Source organism: Trachurus japonicus, chromosome 1, assembly GCF_045865225.1.
Source record: "Trachurus japonicus isolate A0001 chromosome 1, Traja_1.0".
Classification (NCBI taxonomy): domain Eukaryota; kingdom Metazoa; phylum Chordata; class Actinopteri; order Carangiformes; family Carangidae; genus Trachurus; species Trachurus japonicus.
Window position 1 is genome coordinate 1,951,895 of NC_140907.1, and position 13,519 is coordinate 1,965,413.

The 13,519-nt window shown below is 41.4% G+C and overlaps 1 protein-coding gene across 1 annotated transcript in view; it reads right to left on the reverse strand.

Moving 5' to 3' along the window:
* The window catches only part of rims1b (regulating synaptic membrane exocytosis 1b), an 84,086-nt gene that overhangs the window by 22,602 nt on the left and 47,965 nt on the right, over positions 1 to 13,519 (reverse strand). Inside the window, exons 6-17 of the mRNA XM_085767306.1 lie at positions 10,107 to 10,147; positions 9,796 to 9,909; positions 9,272 to 9,371; positions 7,116 to 7,239; positions 6,953 to 7,009; positions 6,573 to 6,619; positions 6,346 to 6,461; positions 6,129 to 6,259; positions 4,702 to 4,873; positions 3,858 to 4,011; positions 3,556 to 3,612; positions 1,452 to 1,605 (exon numbers count right to left, since the gene is read on the reverse strand). Coding sequence (XP_085623432.1) covers positions 1,452 to 1,605; positions 3,556 to 3,612; positions 3,858 to 4,011; positions 4,702 to 4,873; positions 6,129 to 6,259; positions 6,346 to 6,461; positions 6,573 to 6,619; positions 6,953 to 7,009; positions 7,116 to 7,239; positions 9,272 to 9,371; positions 9,796 to 9,909; positions 10,107 to 10,147 — 1,267 coding nt within the window. The remainder of the gene's footprint in view (positions 1 to 1,451; positions 1,606 to 3,555; positions 3,613 to 3,857; positions 4,012 to 4,701; positions 4,874 to 6,128; positions 6,260 to 6,345; positions 6,462 to 6,572; positions 6,620 to 6,952; positions 7,010 to 7,115; positions 7,240 to 9,271; positions 9,372 to 9,795; positions 9,910 to 10,106; positions 10,148 to 13,519) is intronic.

Below are 13,519 nucleotides of genomic sequence, written 5' to 3' on the forward strand. Positions count from 1 at the left end.
CCCCTTGTCTAATCTGACACAATATAAATGAAGAACAATAGAAATGTACATTAGTAAAGGAAGCATTTTGCTCTCAACACCTCCAGCCTGTTAAAGACAACACAAGATGAAACGTCTGATGTGAGGAAGTGCAGTAAATCATCAATTCACCAATGGATAAAACGATTTAGCACAAGTTATGCTTTTAAATACTAGTTAATGATTTTACAGTGTGACAACAAACAGAACAATTGGTAGCACTTTATGTGAATGGGTGTTCATAAGACTGACATAACATTGTTCAGTTATGTCACTTTTGATGCAAAGTTGACATTGTTTGTTGTTACAGTATGACTTGACATAAACCAAGACAACATAACCTATTATAAACATGTCATAGTGTGGTGAATGTGCAGGTCACAACTTGTCCACCAGAGCGTTTTGGAGTTGTTAGATTGTGTATTTGATGAGTTTGATGAGGGAAACCAAGACATCAGCTTGCGGCTCTGCTCCGCCGTTCTAAAAACAGCTTGCACCCACAATTAAAGGTAACAAACCTACTCCTAAAACTATAGGAATTATGGCAATGGGCCAATTTGCCAAAATGTTGAACTATCCCTTTAACATGACATCAAACTACATGTTTTGACACTGACTGTCACAAGATCATTACAATTGTGTCATAAATATTTTCATTAAGATGTCATTAACTGTAACTAGGCCTACACCGCCAAATTAGTTTATAACTGTCACATTTCCCTCCTACAGTGACTTAATAATGATTTAAAATTTTCATTAATATGTCATTAAGTGTAATTACATAGTCAAATCAGTTTATAACAGTGTCAAAACCATCCATATATGACAGTTTGATGTCACGTTAAAGGGACGTTGTGTAACTTCTCCTGTTATCTATTCAGGAAAATTGATTATTTTGTTCAAAAGTATAGGAATGGAGCGTTACACTGATGCTGCATTCACGTGTAGTCGGGCAGACGGCCGTCGGTAACAAACCAGATGTCATTTTAGTCACAGAAGTCGAGAGAAAGCCGGTAAAACGTGGGTCAGGTAAACAATACGACATCGCCATGACAACATATTGTCACGTGTATTGTTTTGTCTCGTGCTGACAGACCACCACTTGTTTACATAGAGGCTTGTTTATGCCATTACGTGCAGCGGCTGTCGTCCGTCTGCCGTCTGCCCAATTTCATGTGAATGCAGCATGAAAAATACGATTGAGTTGCTTGCGATATACAACCGCAAAGCTAGATGGGAGTAATTCCTCCACAATGTACCTTTAAGATATCAAGCTAAATGTTTTTTTGTTTTTTTTTAAGTTTGACAATTAGGTCCAGTATGACATGTTTATGACAGGTTATGTTGTCTTGTCAGGTGTCATGTCATGGTTATGTCAGTCTTATGAACACCTATTCAAATAAAGTGTTACCGAGCCGGTGTGTATTCCTAACCTTTGCATGGGAACGTGTGCTGGCCGTGAGCGGGCCCTGCACGAGTCCTCTCTGTGAGGAGACACCGAGCGGGAGCGGTGCTGGACGGGCCGCTCCTGGTCGGGCACAGCCAGCGTACTGCCACGCTCTCTCTCCCTGGAGTTACGCTCTGCATCTACACACACACACAACACACACCACACACATACATACATACATACAGCGGTCCAGCATGGATGCATACACACGAGCACAAAACAGCCAAATCCACACACATTCATCCCGACACATTTGTTGATTCATGGATTTGTATGGATACAACACACACAAACATGAATACACACACAGAACACATCCAGGAATTAGTTGTGTGTCCTTTGATTAGAGTGCAGAAGTTGTGAGCATACAGGTGCCATTCTCTGACGGACTGTAGAACATCACAGCAGGATGTTTTACAGGCAGATGACCAGCTAGCGACAGGTGAGCTAGCCCGGGTGGCTCACTGTTTCTGCAGTGTCTCCATCAGACCTGACAGTGGTTACAGTTCTATGTGTAAATCTTATGAAGGGATGGAAGCAAAGTCTAGGACCATAGGCAATATATTTTAAATATGTCTATAAATACATACTATGTTATGTTATGATGTATAGATCAAGTTTAACTTTGACTTTTTGTTATTAGTATGGCTTTTATTTGTATTTTACCTTTAGGAATGGTGTTTTATTTGCTGATTTATTTTTTTGTAATTTATGTTGTTTATCGTACTGTAATTTATATTGCTGGCACTTGATTCGAGTCATGTTGGAGGACTTGTGCAGCACTTTGGCTGTTTTCAATATGCTATACAAATAAAACATGAGTTTGAGTTGTAACCCTAACCCTAACACAAGAAAACCGGTAGAATTGAGACCAACATCTACTACTTCTTTTGCTATTGGTAAGAACAAAAATAGTTTAATGATATAGATATTAAAAACACAGTTAAGCCTTCAGATTACAAGCTGTAACAAATAGATGTGACATTAAATTGGGAAAAGAGAAAATGTATTTTTGGAAGTCTAAGATAATTTCTGTTTTATGCATAGATAAAGTTATGCGACCTTCAAGTGTTGGATGGACAAGAAACTTTTCTATTTGAATCAGTGTAAAGTACGAGTTTTTATAGCTTCTAAAAAAAGAGTACAACCCTGAGTATATAAAAATCCTATTAGACAAGTTAGCTATGAAACATCAGATACACAGGGTTTTAGTTCAGGTTGACACAGCACTTGAATATTCCACTTGTCTGACAGCTAACAGTTACCTCTCATACAGTAACACATGTGAGAGGAAAAGCTTCTTCTGAAGAGTGACAGTCAGAAGATAAACCTACTGTCTCTGTGTTGAGGAGCATTTACTGTAAGGTATCATTAAATAGAACAAAGGAAACAATGTGGAGAACACAAAAATGTGTCCAGTGAATTTTACAGACATGCCCACAGTCACAATTTGAGCTCAATGTTCAGAATAGTAGCAGATTAATCATTAAACTTTTCATATGAAGTGTAAATGTTGTAAAGCGCAGCAGTGAGTCACAGCAGAAACAGTCCAACAACAAAGCAGTTCTAGTGAATCGACTGTGCAAAATAAGACAAACTAAGCTTCTACGTGTCCTCTGATGAAGGAAGCAACTTCTAGGCAGAAGCATGCAGGAGAATGACAGGAGACTCGGTGGAATGGCAGAGAACTAACTGTAGCTCTACAGTCCAACATGCACTCGGTGCTTCAGTGTTTCTACAGCCCAGCAGAAGAGGAGAAGCTGTTCACTGCAGCCTCACTGAAGTACAGTGCACTGCTACGCCTCAGCAGTGTCAAGGCTGTACGCCACAATACTGGGATTCGGAAGCTGCAGTCAAGTAGCACTACTGTATGATTAATTGCAAAAGTCTTTTGAATGTTGCCTTTTGCTGATACGGCAGAAAGTTATTTAATTTGGGGAACAATTTGTTCAGAAACATCCGGTGGAGCCGGGAGGAAGCTTGAAGGGAGATGGAGCGAGGATGCAAGAAGATGCTCTCTCACCCAGTGCTGGACGCCTACAGGCTACTACTAGGAAAAATACTCAGTAACCATGCCCCCCACCCACCTTTAGTCACTACCATCAAACCATCATCAAACTCTGTATCAATGATACGGTGAGATCCTGCACACGCGCACATACATACACAAAGGACACATACGAGACAGGGTAAGGTTGAGAAGGTTTTGTCTCTCGTCTCCCACACGAACAGACAGAAAATAGAGAGCTGAGTAAAGGAGAGGTTAGCAGCCACACGCTCACATACTGTAGGTTCACTTAGCACATGTTAAATCGTATGCACACACACACACACATATATATATATATATATATACACATGTACATGTACTGTGTATAACCAAACATACTCTGTAGTTTCTTGCTGGGGCTGTCTCCGTGGACGTGTCTGCGTGGGAGGTATGGAGAGGGCTGGGGCAGAGGGATGGAAGACACGTCATGTGTCTGAAGTTTATACCAGTGAGGAATGTCGTCCAGCAGAGCTGTTTCCAACTCAATCAGGATCTGAGATAGGAGAAAGAGAAAGAGAGAGAGAGAGGTGGAAGATGAGTGAGAAGAAGAGAAAATGTCAGATGTGTTGAGACTGAACCATTTCAGCCCTGAGGATCTTAATTACTGCTATTTGTTTCCAACCTTTTTGACATGTTGCCTATTAACATTAACCCTGTCCTTACAGATGTCCTTTAGTTACAACAAGTTCAACCTGGTATTCATTTCCCTTTTCCGAGATTTCAATTTGAATCATCTTGGAATCCTGAGGAGTTAATATTTCAATATTTCAAAAGTTCAAATCACCTATCATAGGACAAACTGAATGTTTGTACAATATGTTATGATTTTGTTTAGCAGAAAGATGTTTTTTCTCCTTCATATATTAATCAAATCATTGCACCTTTGATTTATTCTTATGTTGTTGAAATGCACCATGCAATTAATTTCTAGTCAAGGTATCCATCTACTTTAACTGCAACTGGAAAGGTATGTGGGAAGTTATGTGATAAGATGATTTGTATTTGATGTAAAGCTGTATTCTTGTAATTATCTAATTATAATCAAATAATTGAATCAATTAAATTGTTACACATTTTGCAGGAACCCATGCTACAACAAAAACAAAGGTAGAAAGCAAGCAAACACTTGAACAGCAAAGTAACCGTGCATAAAAAAAAGTGTATAGAGACGTGTCTGACCCACCTCGCCCAGGAACTCACTCTCCTCCTCCTGCGCTCTGGGCTGATCCCACACCGTGATCTCTAACATGCGTTCTCTGAAGTCCCGCCGGTGAACATGGGAATATAAGAAGGTCTGGTTCCACTTAGGCTCAGCACTCTTCTTCACCGTTTTAGTCCGCCGTTTACTCTTATCACTGAAACAAATGTGTGAACACACAGAGAAGGACCGTCTTGAACATCACTTTAAAGACAGTAATACTTAATCCTTCATAACAGAATAAAAGGCCCAGGCGAGGGTTCATTTATAGTAGGGATCGACCGATATGTTTTTTTCAGGGCCGATACCGATACTGCTGATTATTAAGGAAACTGATAACCGATATTTAGAACCGATATTCGTTTGCAATAAAAATTTTAATTTTGATGTCAAAATTTAAAAGAACACACCTGGGATTAAACTTAAAGGGATAGCAGCATATTTTTTAAGTGGGGTTGTATGATCTACAAATAGCCCCTAAGTACTTATATTGCAGTAGCAGACTCTCTGCACTCCTCCCGTTAGCAACACCAGGCCATAGCCCTGCCCAGAAATTTACAACATACATTGTTGTGAATGGACCCAAAGAAACGGCCTATTTTCGCAGCCTAAAAGAGGTTTTACCTGAAAAAAAAATACACAGTTCCATTGTTCGCTATAATATAATTTTTTCCAGCCACTCAAAGTGCAGGAAAAACACAGTTTTTATTAGGACCTAACCACCTGCTGATTGGCGGGTGCTAACCCTGGCCGGAGGGATACGTGAGTTGGTTAAGTCCAAATAAAAACAGCGTTTTTCCTGCACTTTGAAGGGCTGGAAAAAATTATATTATAGCGAACAATGGAACTGTGTATTTTTTTTCACGTAAAACCTCTTTTAGGCCGCGAAAATAGGCCGTTTCTTTGGGTCCATTCACAACACTGTATGTTGTAAATCTCTGGGCAGGGCTATGGGCTGGCGTTGCTAACGGGAGGAGTGCAGAGAGTCTTCTACTGCAGTTGAAGTACGTAGGGGCTATTTGTAGATCATACAACCACACTTTAAAAAAATGCTACTATCCCTTTAAATACAGTGTACTGTTTGTTTGTTTTTTGTATACTGTGAATATCTGTGATTAAAAGACCTTCAATTTTTATAGAATAACAAAGTCCAACACAAATCTTGGTTCAGTGGGGGCTGTGGGCAGGACATTGTCAGGCAGAAGGAGGGGGAGCACAAAGGAGCGCGTTTTGAAATACATTTATTTCATTGATTATCGGTGAAAAAAACGGCAGATACCGATCATCATTAAACTGCTGAAGATCGGCCGATATTATGAGTCATGCCGATAACTGGTCTATCCCTAATTTATAGTAAGAAATACTTGTGAGAAGGAGCTGCACTGTAACACAGGATGGATGCTTGTCTTTACCTTCTATCAGGCAGAAAGTACATTTTGACATAGGGGTTCCGAGGTCGTCCGTCTGGTCGGGTTGGCAGGTCTATGGCTTGAAGAACATTGACGATCAACTGATGGCCCACTTTGTCGTACCACAGCTTCACCTGAAATGATGTGTGGAGGCAGTTAACCTCTATCCATAATCCATCTATCAACATGAGCTGCTGTCCAGCCACCTCCATATACTCACAGAGAGCTGTCCAGGCAGCACCAGGGGAAGATCTCGGAGGGTGCCGGGACTGGTAGGGGACATCACTGATATAGATGGACGGTCCATCTTCTGTGACTCAAAGGAGCTGGAGCCTGCTGAAGGATGAGGACAACAACAGCCCCCTGTCACAAATCCTTGGGAAAACTTCAAACATAAGATGTAAACAACTGGATTAACACATAAGCTGCCCATAAAAAAACACTTACTAGATTCTAGAGGAGGGTGGGAGGACTCTGGGATCCTTGGGGTGTCTCTGTACAAACGATCAATAAACAGTCAGTTTACAACAGTAAGCAAACCAAATGTAGAGATTATGCATCAAGACACAATGCAAAGGTAAAGACACATTCAAGACATTCGTGTCGATTCATCTTTTAAAAAATGAATGAGTAACAGACTCATGTCAACCAACAGTTGCACAGGAGAAGAGCAAGCACTCAGTCCAATACACACTTAACATATTAAACATGGTGCATAGTAGAAAACAGAGGAAGAGCTGGTAAAAGGGGTTTTTCTTTTGGATCTGAGGGATGTCAGGGGAGGCATGAGGGTAAGGAGCGTGGCCCATTCAATCAACTCTACTTACTGATAGGCTCTATACACTTTTCGCAAGAAGTTTTTGGACATAATTCGATGGATAGAGCTTTTAGATAAAGGGAGGAGAAATATCAAAAGTGTCTGTCAGAATAAAATCAATGGCATCACTCAGGTAATAGATAATCATTACTCATTACTGACACTGATCTTACCCAATAGGTCTAGAAACGACTATTTCCACTTGGGGTTCAGCTTTCGATTCAAGGATGATGTTGTACACTTCTTTCTTCGTCGCTCCTGGCAACGATTTGCCATTCCACTGCAGCACCTCGTCACCTAGAACAAGGCCGACCAACACACGTGATGGTGATACATCCTGTATGTCTGTTTATGAAGAGCCAGCTGATAAAAAGGAATTAGATTCACTAAAGTCAAACTAAATTTCTAAAACGGGCCTCTCCTTGGCGTTTCACAAGCAACTGAGAATGGGAGTCAGGGTTGCAGGGAGGTCTGGTGACTATAGGACTAGACCACATAATATTCCTTGTAGGGTTTACAACGGCCCGGGCCTGTCCGACATGCTGGTTCAGGCCGAAAATATATACAAATGATTCAGCAGAAGAATACAGAAGTTAGTTCATTTATAATATAGGATGGCTTCTACACAGTTCTCATGCCTGCCTGTATGTCCAGTCCCATTTGGTATTTAATTTAAAGCAGAAGTAAGTGGTCCGGTCGTTTTCGCTAATGCTGCGTTCCAGGCAGGCTTTTGAAATCGTAAATTACAGCTTCAAGTCACAACTTACGACTTTGTAGCGTTTCAGGCAACCCACTCGTGTTTTTCCGACCTGTTTTACCGGTGAAAGTCACTATAACGGCCACTCGTAACTTCCGACCGGTGAACTCGTACCAGATCGACCTGGTACCACTTCACGGTCGGAAAAATACGAGTTTCCTTGAACGCACCATAACAGTCCTCGTCCCTCCGTCACCACATTCACGGCGTCCCTTGGCTGCACACACAGCCCTGCATGCCGTTCTCTCTCCTCATTGGATAAAAACTGTAGGATACGATAAATGTTTTCTCTTCGGCTCAGAGCAGAGCAGAGGGACTGACAGACCCGTGTTTCAGTCCAAACACTCTATGTAAGTGATTGCTGTCGGAAGATATAACTATTTAAGACTTACATTAACACAAATATATCACTTACTTCTGCTTTAAGTTATAAGGTCATTAGAGTAGAAGATTCATTTTACAATCATGTCATCATCAATATTAGCATCAAGTGTGGCTGTAGCACTTTTTTTGTTTTCTTCTTGCGGCTGGTTCGGGCCGAGACTTAAAGGGATATTTCAACATTTTGGCAAACTGACCCATTGCCATAATCCCTTTAGTCATAGCAGTAGGTTCATTACCTTTAATTGTCGGCGCAAGCTTCTCAGCTAACGCTACAGGGGCATATGGTATCCAACTCATCAGATACACAATCCAACAACTCTAACGCTCTCATGGACAAGTTGTGACCTGCACATTCACCACGTTATGAAATAGTAATGTATACTTTTGTAACATTACAACACATGAAGCAAATAGTCAGAACTACTTTTACTTTTGAAATCACTCCGACCAGCAGCCGTGTCTGGAATGTAGTTCTGGCTACACATTTGCCTCGAAAACAACTCTGTCTCGTAATGTTCCGTTATTATCTCATAGCGTGGTGAATGTGCAGGATGAGTTTGATGAGGGAAAGTCATATGTCTCCGTAGCGTTAGCTTAGCAGCTTGTATCTCTGCCCCGCCGATTGAAAAATAGCTTGCACCCACAATTAAAGGTAACAAACCTACTGCTATGACTATAGGGATTATGGCAATGGGCTAATTTGCCAAAATGTTGAAATATCCCTTTAATGCTAGTGAGTCGGGCCAGGTCAGCTTTTAATTTTCTGGCCAGTTGAGAACTCTAATTCCTTGTGTGGTGGGCACTACACTAGATAACATCATATTGTATTGTATATCCTATGGCTGTTGATAAAAGCCATTTTTACTGGTAATCTAGGTTAAATAACCAGTTTCCACTCTGAAAGCAGACACTCTACTCACACTGTGGCTGCTAATTCACCTAGCTTCTTCACGTTAGCACAGATTCCCACTTTAGAGTTTAACTTGCTGGATACTGTGATATTGGAATTTTGTCAGTATTTTCTATCACCACATCTAGGAAGCAAACTAAATTTCACTTCAGTTTGACCTTTTCAAAAGCTCCTGGATGCTTTTACAACCATTACTGATGATGACACAATGTACAACAGGCTCCAACAAAGGTGCAAATGCACTGAACATGTTGCTTATAGGTTCAATGGATTCACACCTGCTCTTAAGTGTCCCACAATGTCTGCCAGGCTGCCTTTCTTGACTTTGGTGATGAAGGCCCCAAGTCTTCCTGTCTCTGTCATCTTCCCTCCTACCACCTGCACACAAAGAAGAAAAACAGGAACACTGGTGCGTGATGGCAGCAGAACTGCTCGACAGGCACTATTATACTGACTTCTGCAGCTGTCAAATACTTTCAGCATTTTCTACTCACTACACCCCAGCTCCCACAGACATCACAAAACATTATTATTTCTGGACTTTAAAAAAACAGTCCTTTCTTTACTCACTTTTTGTTCTCTCTCCTCATCTGTACTCAAAAACTAATCTGCCAGGGTTTCCCAGGCTATAATGAGTTATTATCAGTAATGTAGCAGCTTGTCAAACAGACAAGATAGAGACAATAGTTGAAGAAGTTTGATGCTAAAATCACAACATTTTTTTCACTCTGTCGTAATAGTAAGACTTACAAAAAGCTCCTTCAAACAAAGACCACAAATCAATGAGGAATGATTTCCTTACTTTTAGGCCGAGGAGGGAACCAGCCTCGCGCGGCATGGCCGATCGCTTGCTCAGAGTGATGCGTCCAATCATGTGGTCCCCTTCTTTAGATGGCTGCCATGATGTTACTGGATGCTACATGGACAAGAGGGCGGTGAGGAAAGAAGAAAAAGGATATATATTTTTGAGGTATTGACAGGAGGAAGCACAGGGGTGATAAAAAAAGATCAGTGCAGAACCTGTATGGACTAAACCATGGATGTGTACAAACATGTTCCTGTCCCTAATTTGCACTGATGCACCTGCATGTGTCGGTCTGACTGTTAACTCACATGCCATACTGCAGGATCAAGAGGATGACAGTCCCAGTCACCTGCAGGCAGAGAGAGAAAGAGGAGGGTGGTCAGTCACTCAGACACAGGAGAGTTTCTATCCTACAATCCCAAGACAGAAGAGACTCAGATGTCTCAGACTAAATGACTGACTGAATGGCCTCACACACATAACACCAATTATCCATTTAATCATCTTATGTCCTATCACTTGACCCCTGTAAAGGTTGTAGTGTAGCGGATTTATCGTCCCATCCTTATACACTACACTAGGCTTTCATAAACACACTGTGAGATTGTCCCAAAGAACACACATGTTGGTGGAGACCGTGTGTGACCAACCCACAGTGACAAACAGTCCCCACTGAAGTCTAATGACTCCTCAGCTAGGCCTGTCAATTATGACATAATCGCCTGATTGCGATGATTTGAGCAACATTTGCATAATGGTTATTCATTCATCTGTATAAAAACAGCTGGATGAAACAAACAGAAATGTGCTCTTCTTCTTCATATGGTGTATGAGTATTATTAAACTGTGTTTAAAGGATAATTCCGATCATTTTTTTACCCCTAAATCGTTGTCCTGATGGTCACCCAGTGTTGGGGGGAGCAAAAAACGCGACTAAAATTGATGCAGGAAAACCGGAGTTACACCATGGCTAGACGGCGCTAGGGATAGCGACAACGCTAACCTATGGGGGCAATTCTTTCAACCACAACAAACACTCAGAAAACAATCAAATATCTATGGTATATGACTGGAATCCTTATGACACACCACTGAACTCATATAGTGTACAGTATAAACAGTATAAACTTTGTGTTTTTGCATGTAAAAACGTCCTGGAAAGACATTACTATCCGATCGCAGAGCGCCTGCTCTCCCCACCACAGAAACAAACACTTTTTCCTTGTTGTGATGATTTATTTACAAAAATAAATGGTCGGAGATATTATGGACATTACCATTGCACTGCTCAACCGTTTATTTTTGTAAAGGTGACCATCAGGAAAACAATTTAGGGGTCAAAAATGGAATTCTCCTTTAACTATGTTCTTATATGATGAAAAGGACAATGAAATCATCAATCGCAAATTAAATTTCATGATTGTGAGAGGCCTATCCTCAGCTCTGTTATTTGAAAACACTGGCTTTAGTGTCTACTAAATGTTATGTTTATGAATTTCCTTTACCACATTTGGCTCATGGGAAGATAATATAGTGGCTGTGACCTCTTAGTATTCTTTCCTTTTATCCGTCAGTGTCAATGACAGAATTCTTCTTACTGTAATTTGACTGTTTATGGCCCAAACAGGGGAGGGGATCAAAATCATTAATATGATGGCTAGTTATTTTGTTTCACAGGAAAAGGAAAGACGTTTGCTCACAGTGGCTCACTTTGCACTCCTGGGAGAGTACGCTGCCTGAGGGACCTGACTGACCAGTTAACAACAGTTAGAGGAGAAAACAACGAGTGAGGTCGAATGTTGTAGCTCCTGCCAAGACGACCTGTCCAAAACTGATGCCAGGACAGCAGCGACAGTCAGAGCATTCCAGCCCTGACTTAAACTGACACTAACAGATGGTCAGTGAGAGCAGAGGGGCTAAACTGCTACACCACCGCAGGAACAAAAACAATAGCAAGATGACATCGGATAGGGATTTACAAGAGATTCAGAATAAGAGAAATGTCTGCGCCTGGGAGAGAGAGAGAGACAAAGACTCACTCACTCAACCCAGAGTTTCTGGCAAAAGGGACAAGGAAAGGGGGTGAATAGAGGTGAACGTTGATGAAAAGCTAAGGAAAACATGAACTGGTGTTTGTCTGAGACATTTGTCGTGATATCCAGAGGGAATCAAGTGGATATAGTGACTGCTCTTACAGGTTAGCCAATGAGAGTGTGCGTGTTGGAGGTAGTGAAAGGTAAACACGAATGCAGGCTGATAATCTGAAATGTGAAAGTCCACTCAGAATGCCTGAGAGGATAAATGTTGACTCCACAATTTAAACTGCTGAGTGGACCTTTTAGGTTTTGGAGGATGAACACACTGGGCAGATTACAAAACCTGAGCTGCTTCTCTAACTGATGCCACATCAAAGCATCAGCTCTTTGCAGGTATTAACATATTATTGTTCTTAATAAACGCAATGGGCTTGAGTGTGTGTGTAGTTAGAGATCAGCACAAATGTACCTATTATGGAGCACACTGGGCTAAACAGACACCATAACAAAAGAGGCGTATGCTAAACTGTGGACAGGCCACCTCCAAATGCACACCAGGTTAGTTTTATGAAATCCATGGAGGTTATAAAGCTTAAAGGTACAGTACATTGTGTAGGAATGACTCCCATCTAGCGTTGCGGTTGTATATCGCAAGTAACTCAATCGTATTTTTCATGCTGCATTCACGTGAAATTGGGCAGACAGCAGACGGACGACAGCCGCTGCACGTAACGGCATAAACAAGCCTCTGTGTAAACGTTTTACTGGCTTTCTCTCGACTTCTGTGACTAGAATGACATCTGGTTTGTTACCGACGGCCGTCTGCCCGACTACATGTGAATGCAGCATCAGTGTAACCCTCCAATCCGGTGTCTCTTTCCGTGGTTTCGTACCGTCACGCTGCCACTGAACGTAAAAACATGGCGACACGACATGGCAGCCAGCACCGAGCTTACCCGCTCCATGTAGATATGAATGATATGAACGGCTCATTCAGAGCTGAAAGGAACACTTCAGTTTGTTGATGGGGGTGGTAACTGATTAATGAAAAACATACTTTTGAACGAAATGATTGATTTTCATGAATAGATAACAGGAGAAGTTACACAATGTCCCTTTTAAAAAAGAAAAGTTAAACTTTCTTGAAGTTGGGTGTTATTTGCATGACAGAATTCCAATGGAAAGTCTATGGACATGTACAGAAGGCCACACATTGTAGTAGCAAACCGGGATGCAAGGAAACATTTTTGGCTCATTTGCAGGTGGTAGGTTTTACACTCCGACATGAAAACCTCAGTGTGGGATAAACTATATAGTTAGATATGACTTCTTGCCACACTGTCAACAATGATCCTACTAAGAGCATTCTACCAACATACAGTATAATCAACTCTTCATGCAGGAATATTACATAACAATATCCTCTTATGTTGTCATGTCCATTGTGCGTGAGGAAGAGTCAAAGCTTGTAATCCGAGCAATGAGCACACACTGCCTTTATGTCTGTGTTCTGCATTAAATGCATCTATTGCAACTCCTAACAACAGCTGACAGCCGCTTTATACTACACACACACACACACACACACACACACACACACACACACACACACACACACGCACACACACACACACACACACACACACTCCTCTGCATCAGTTCAGCTGGACCATTCTTCATTACTC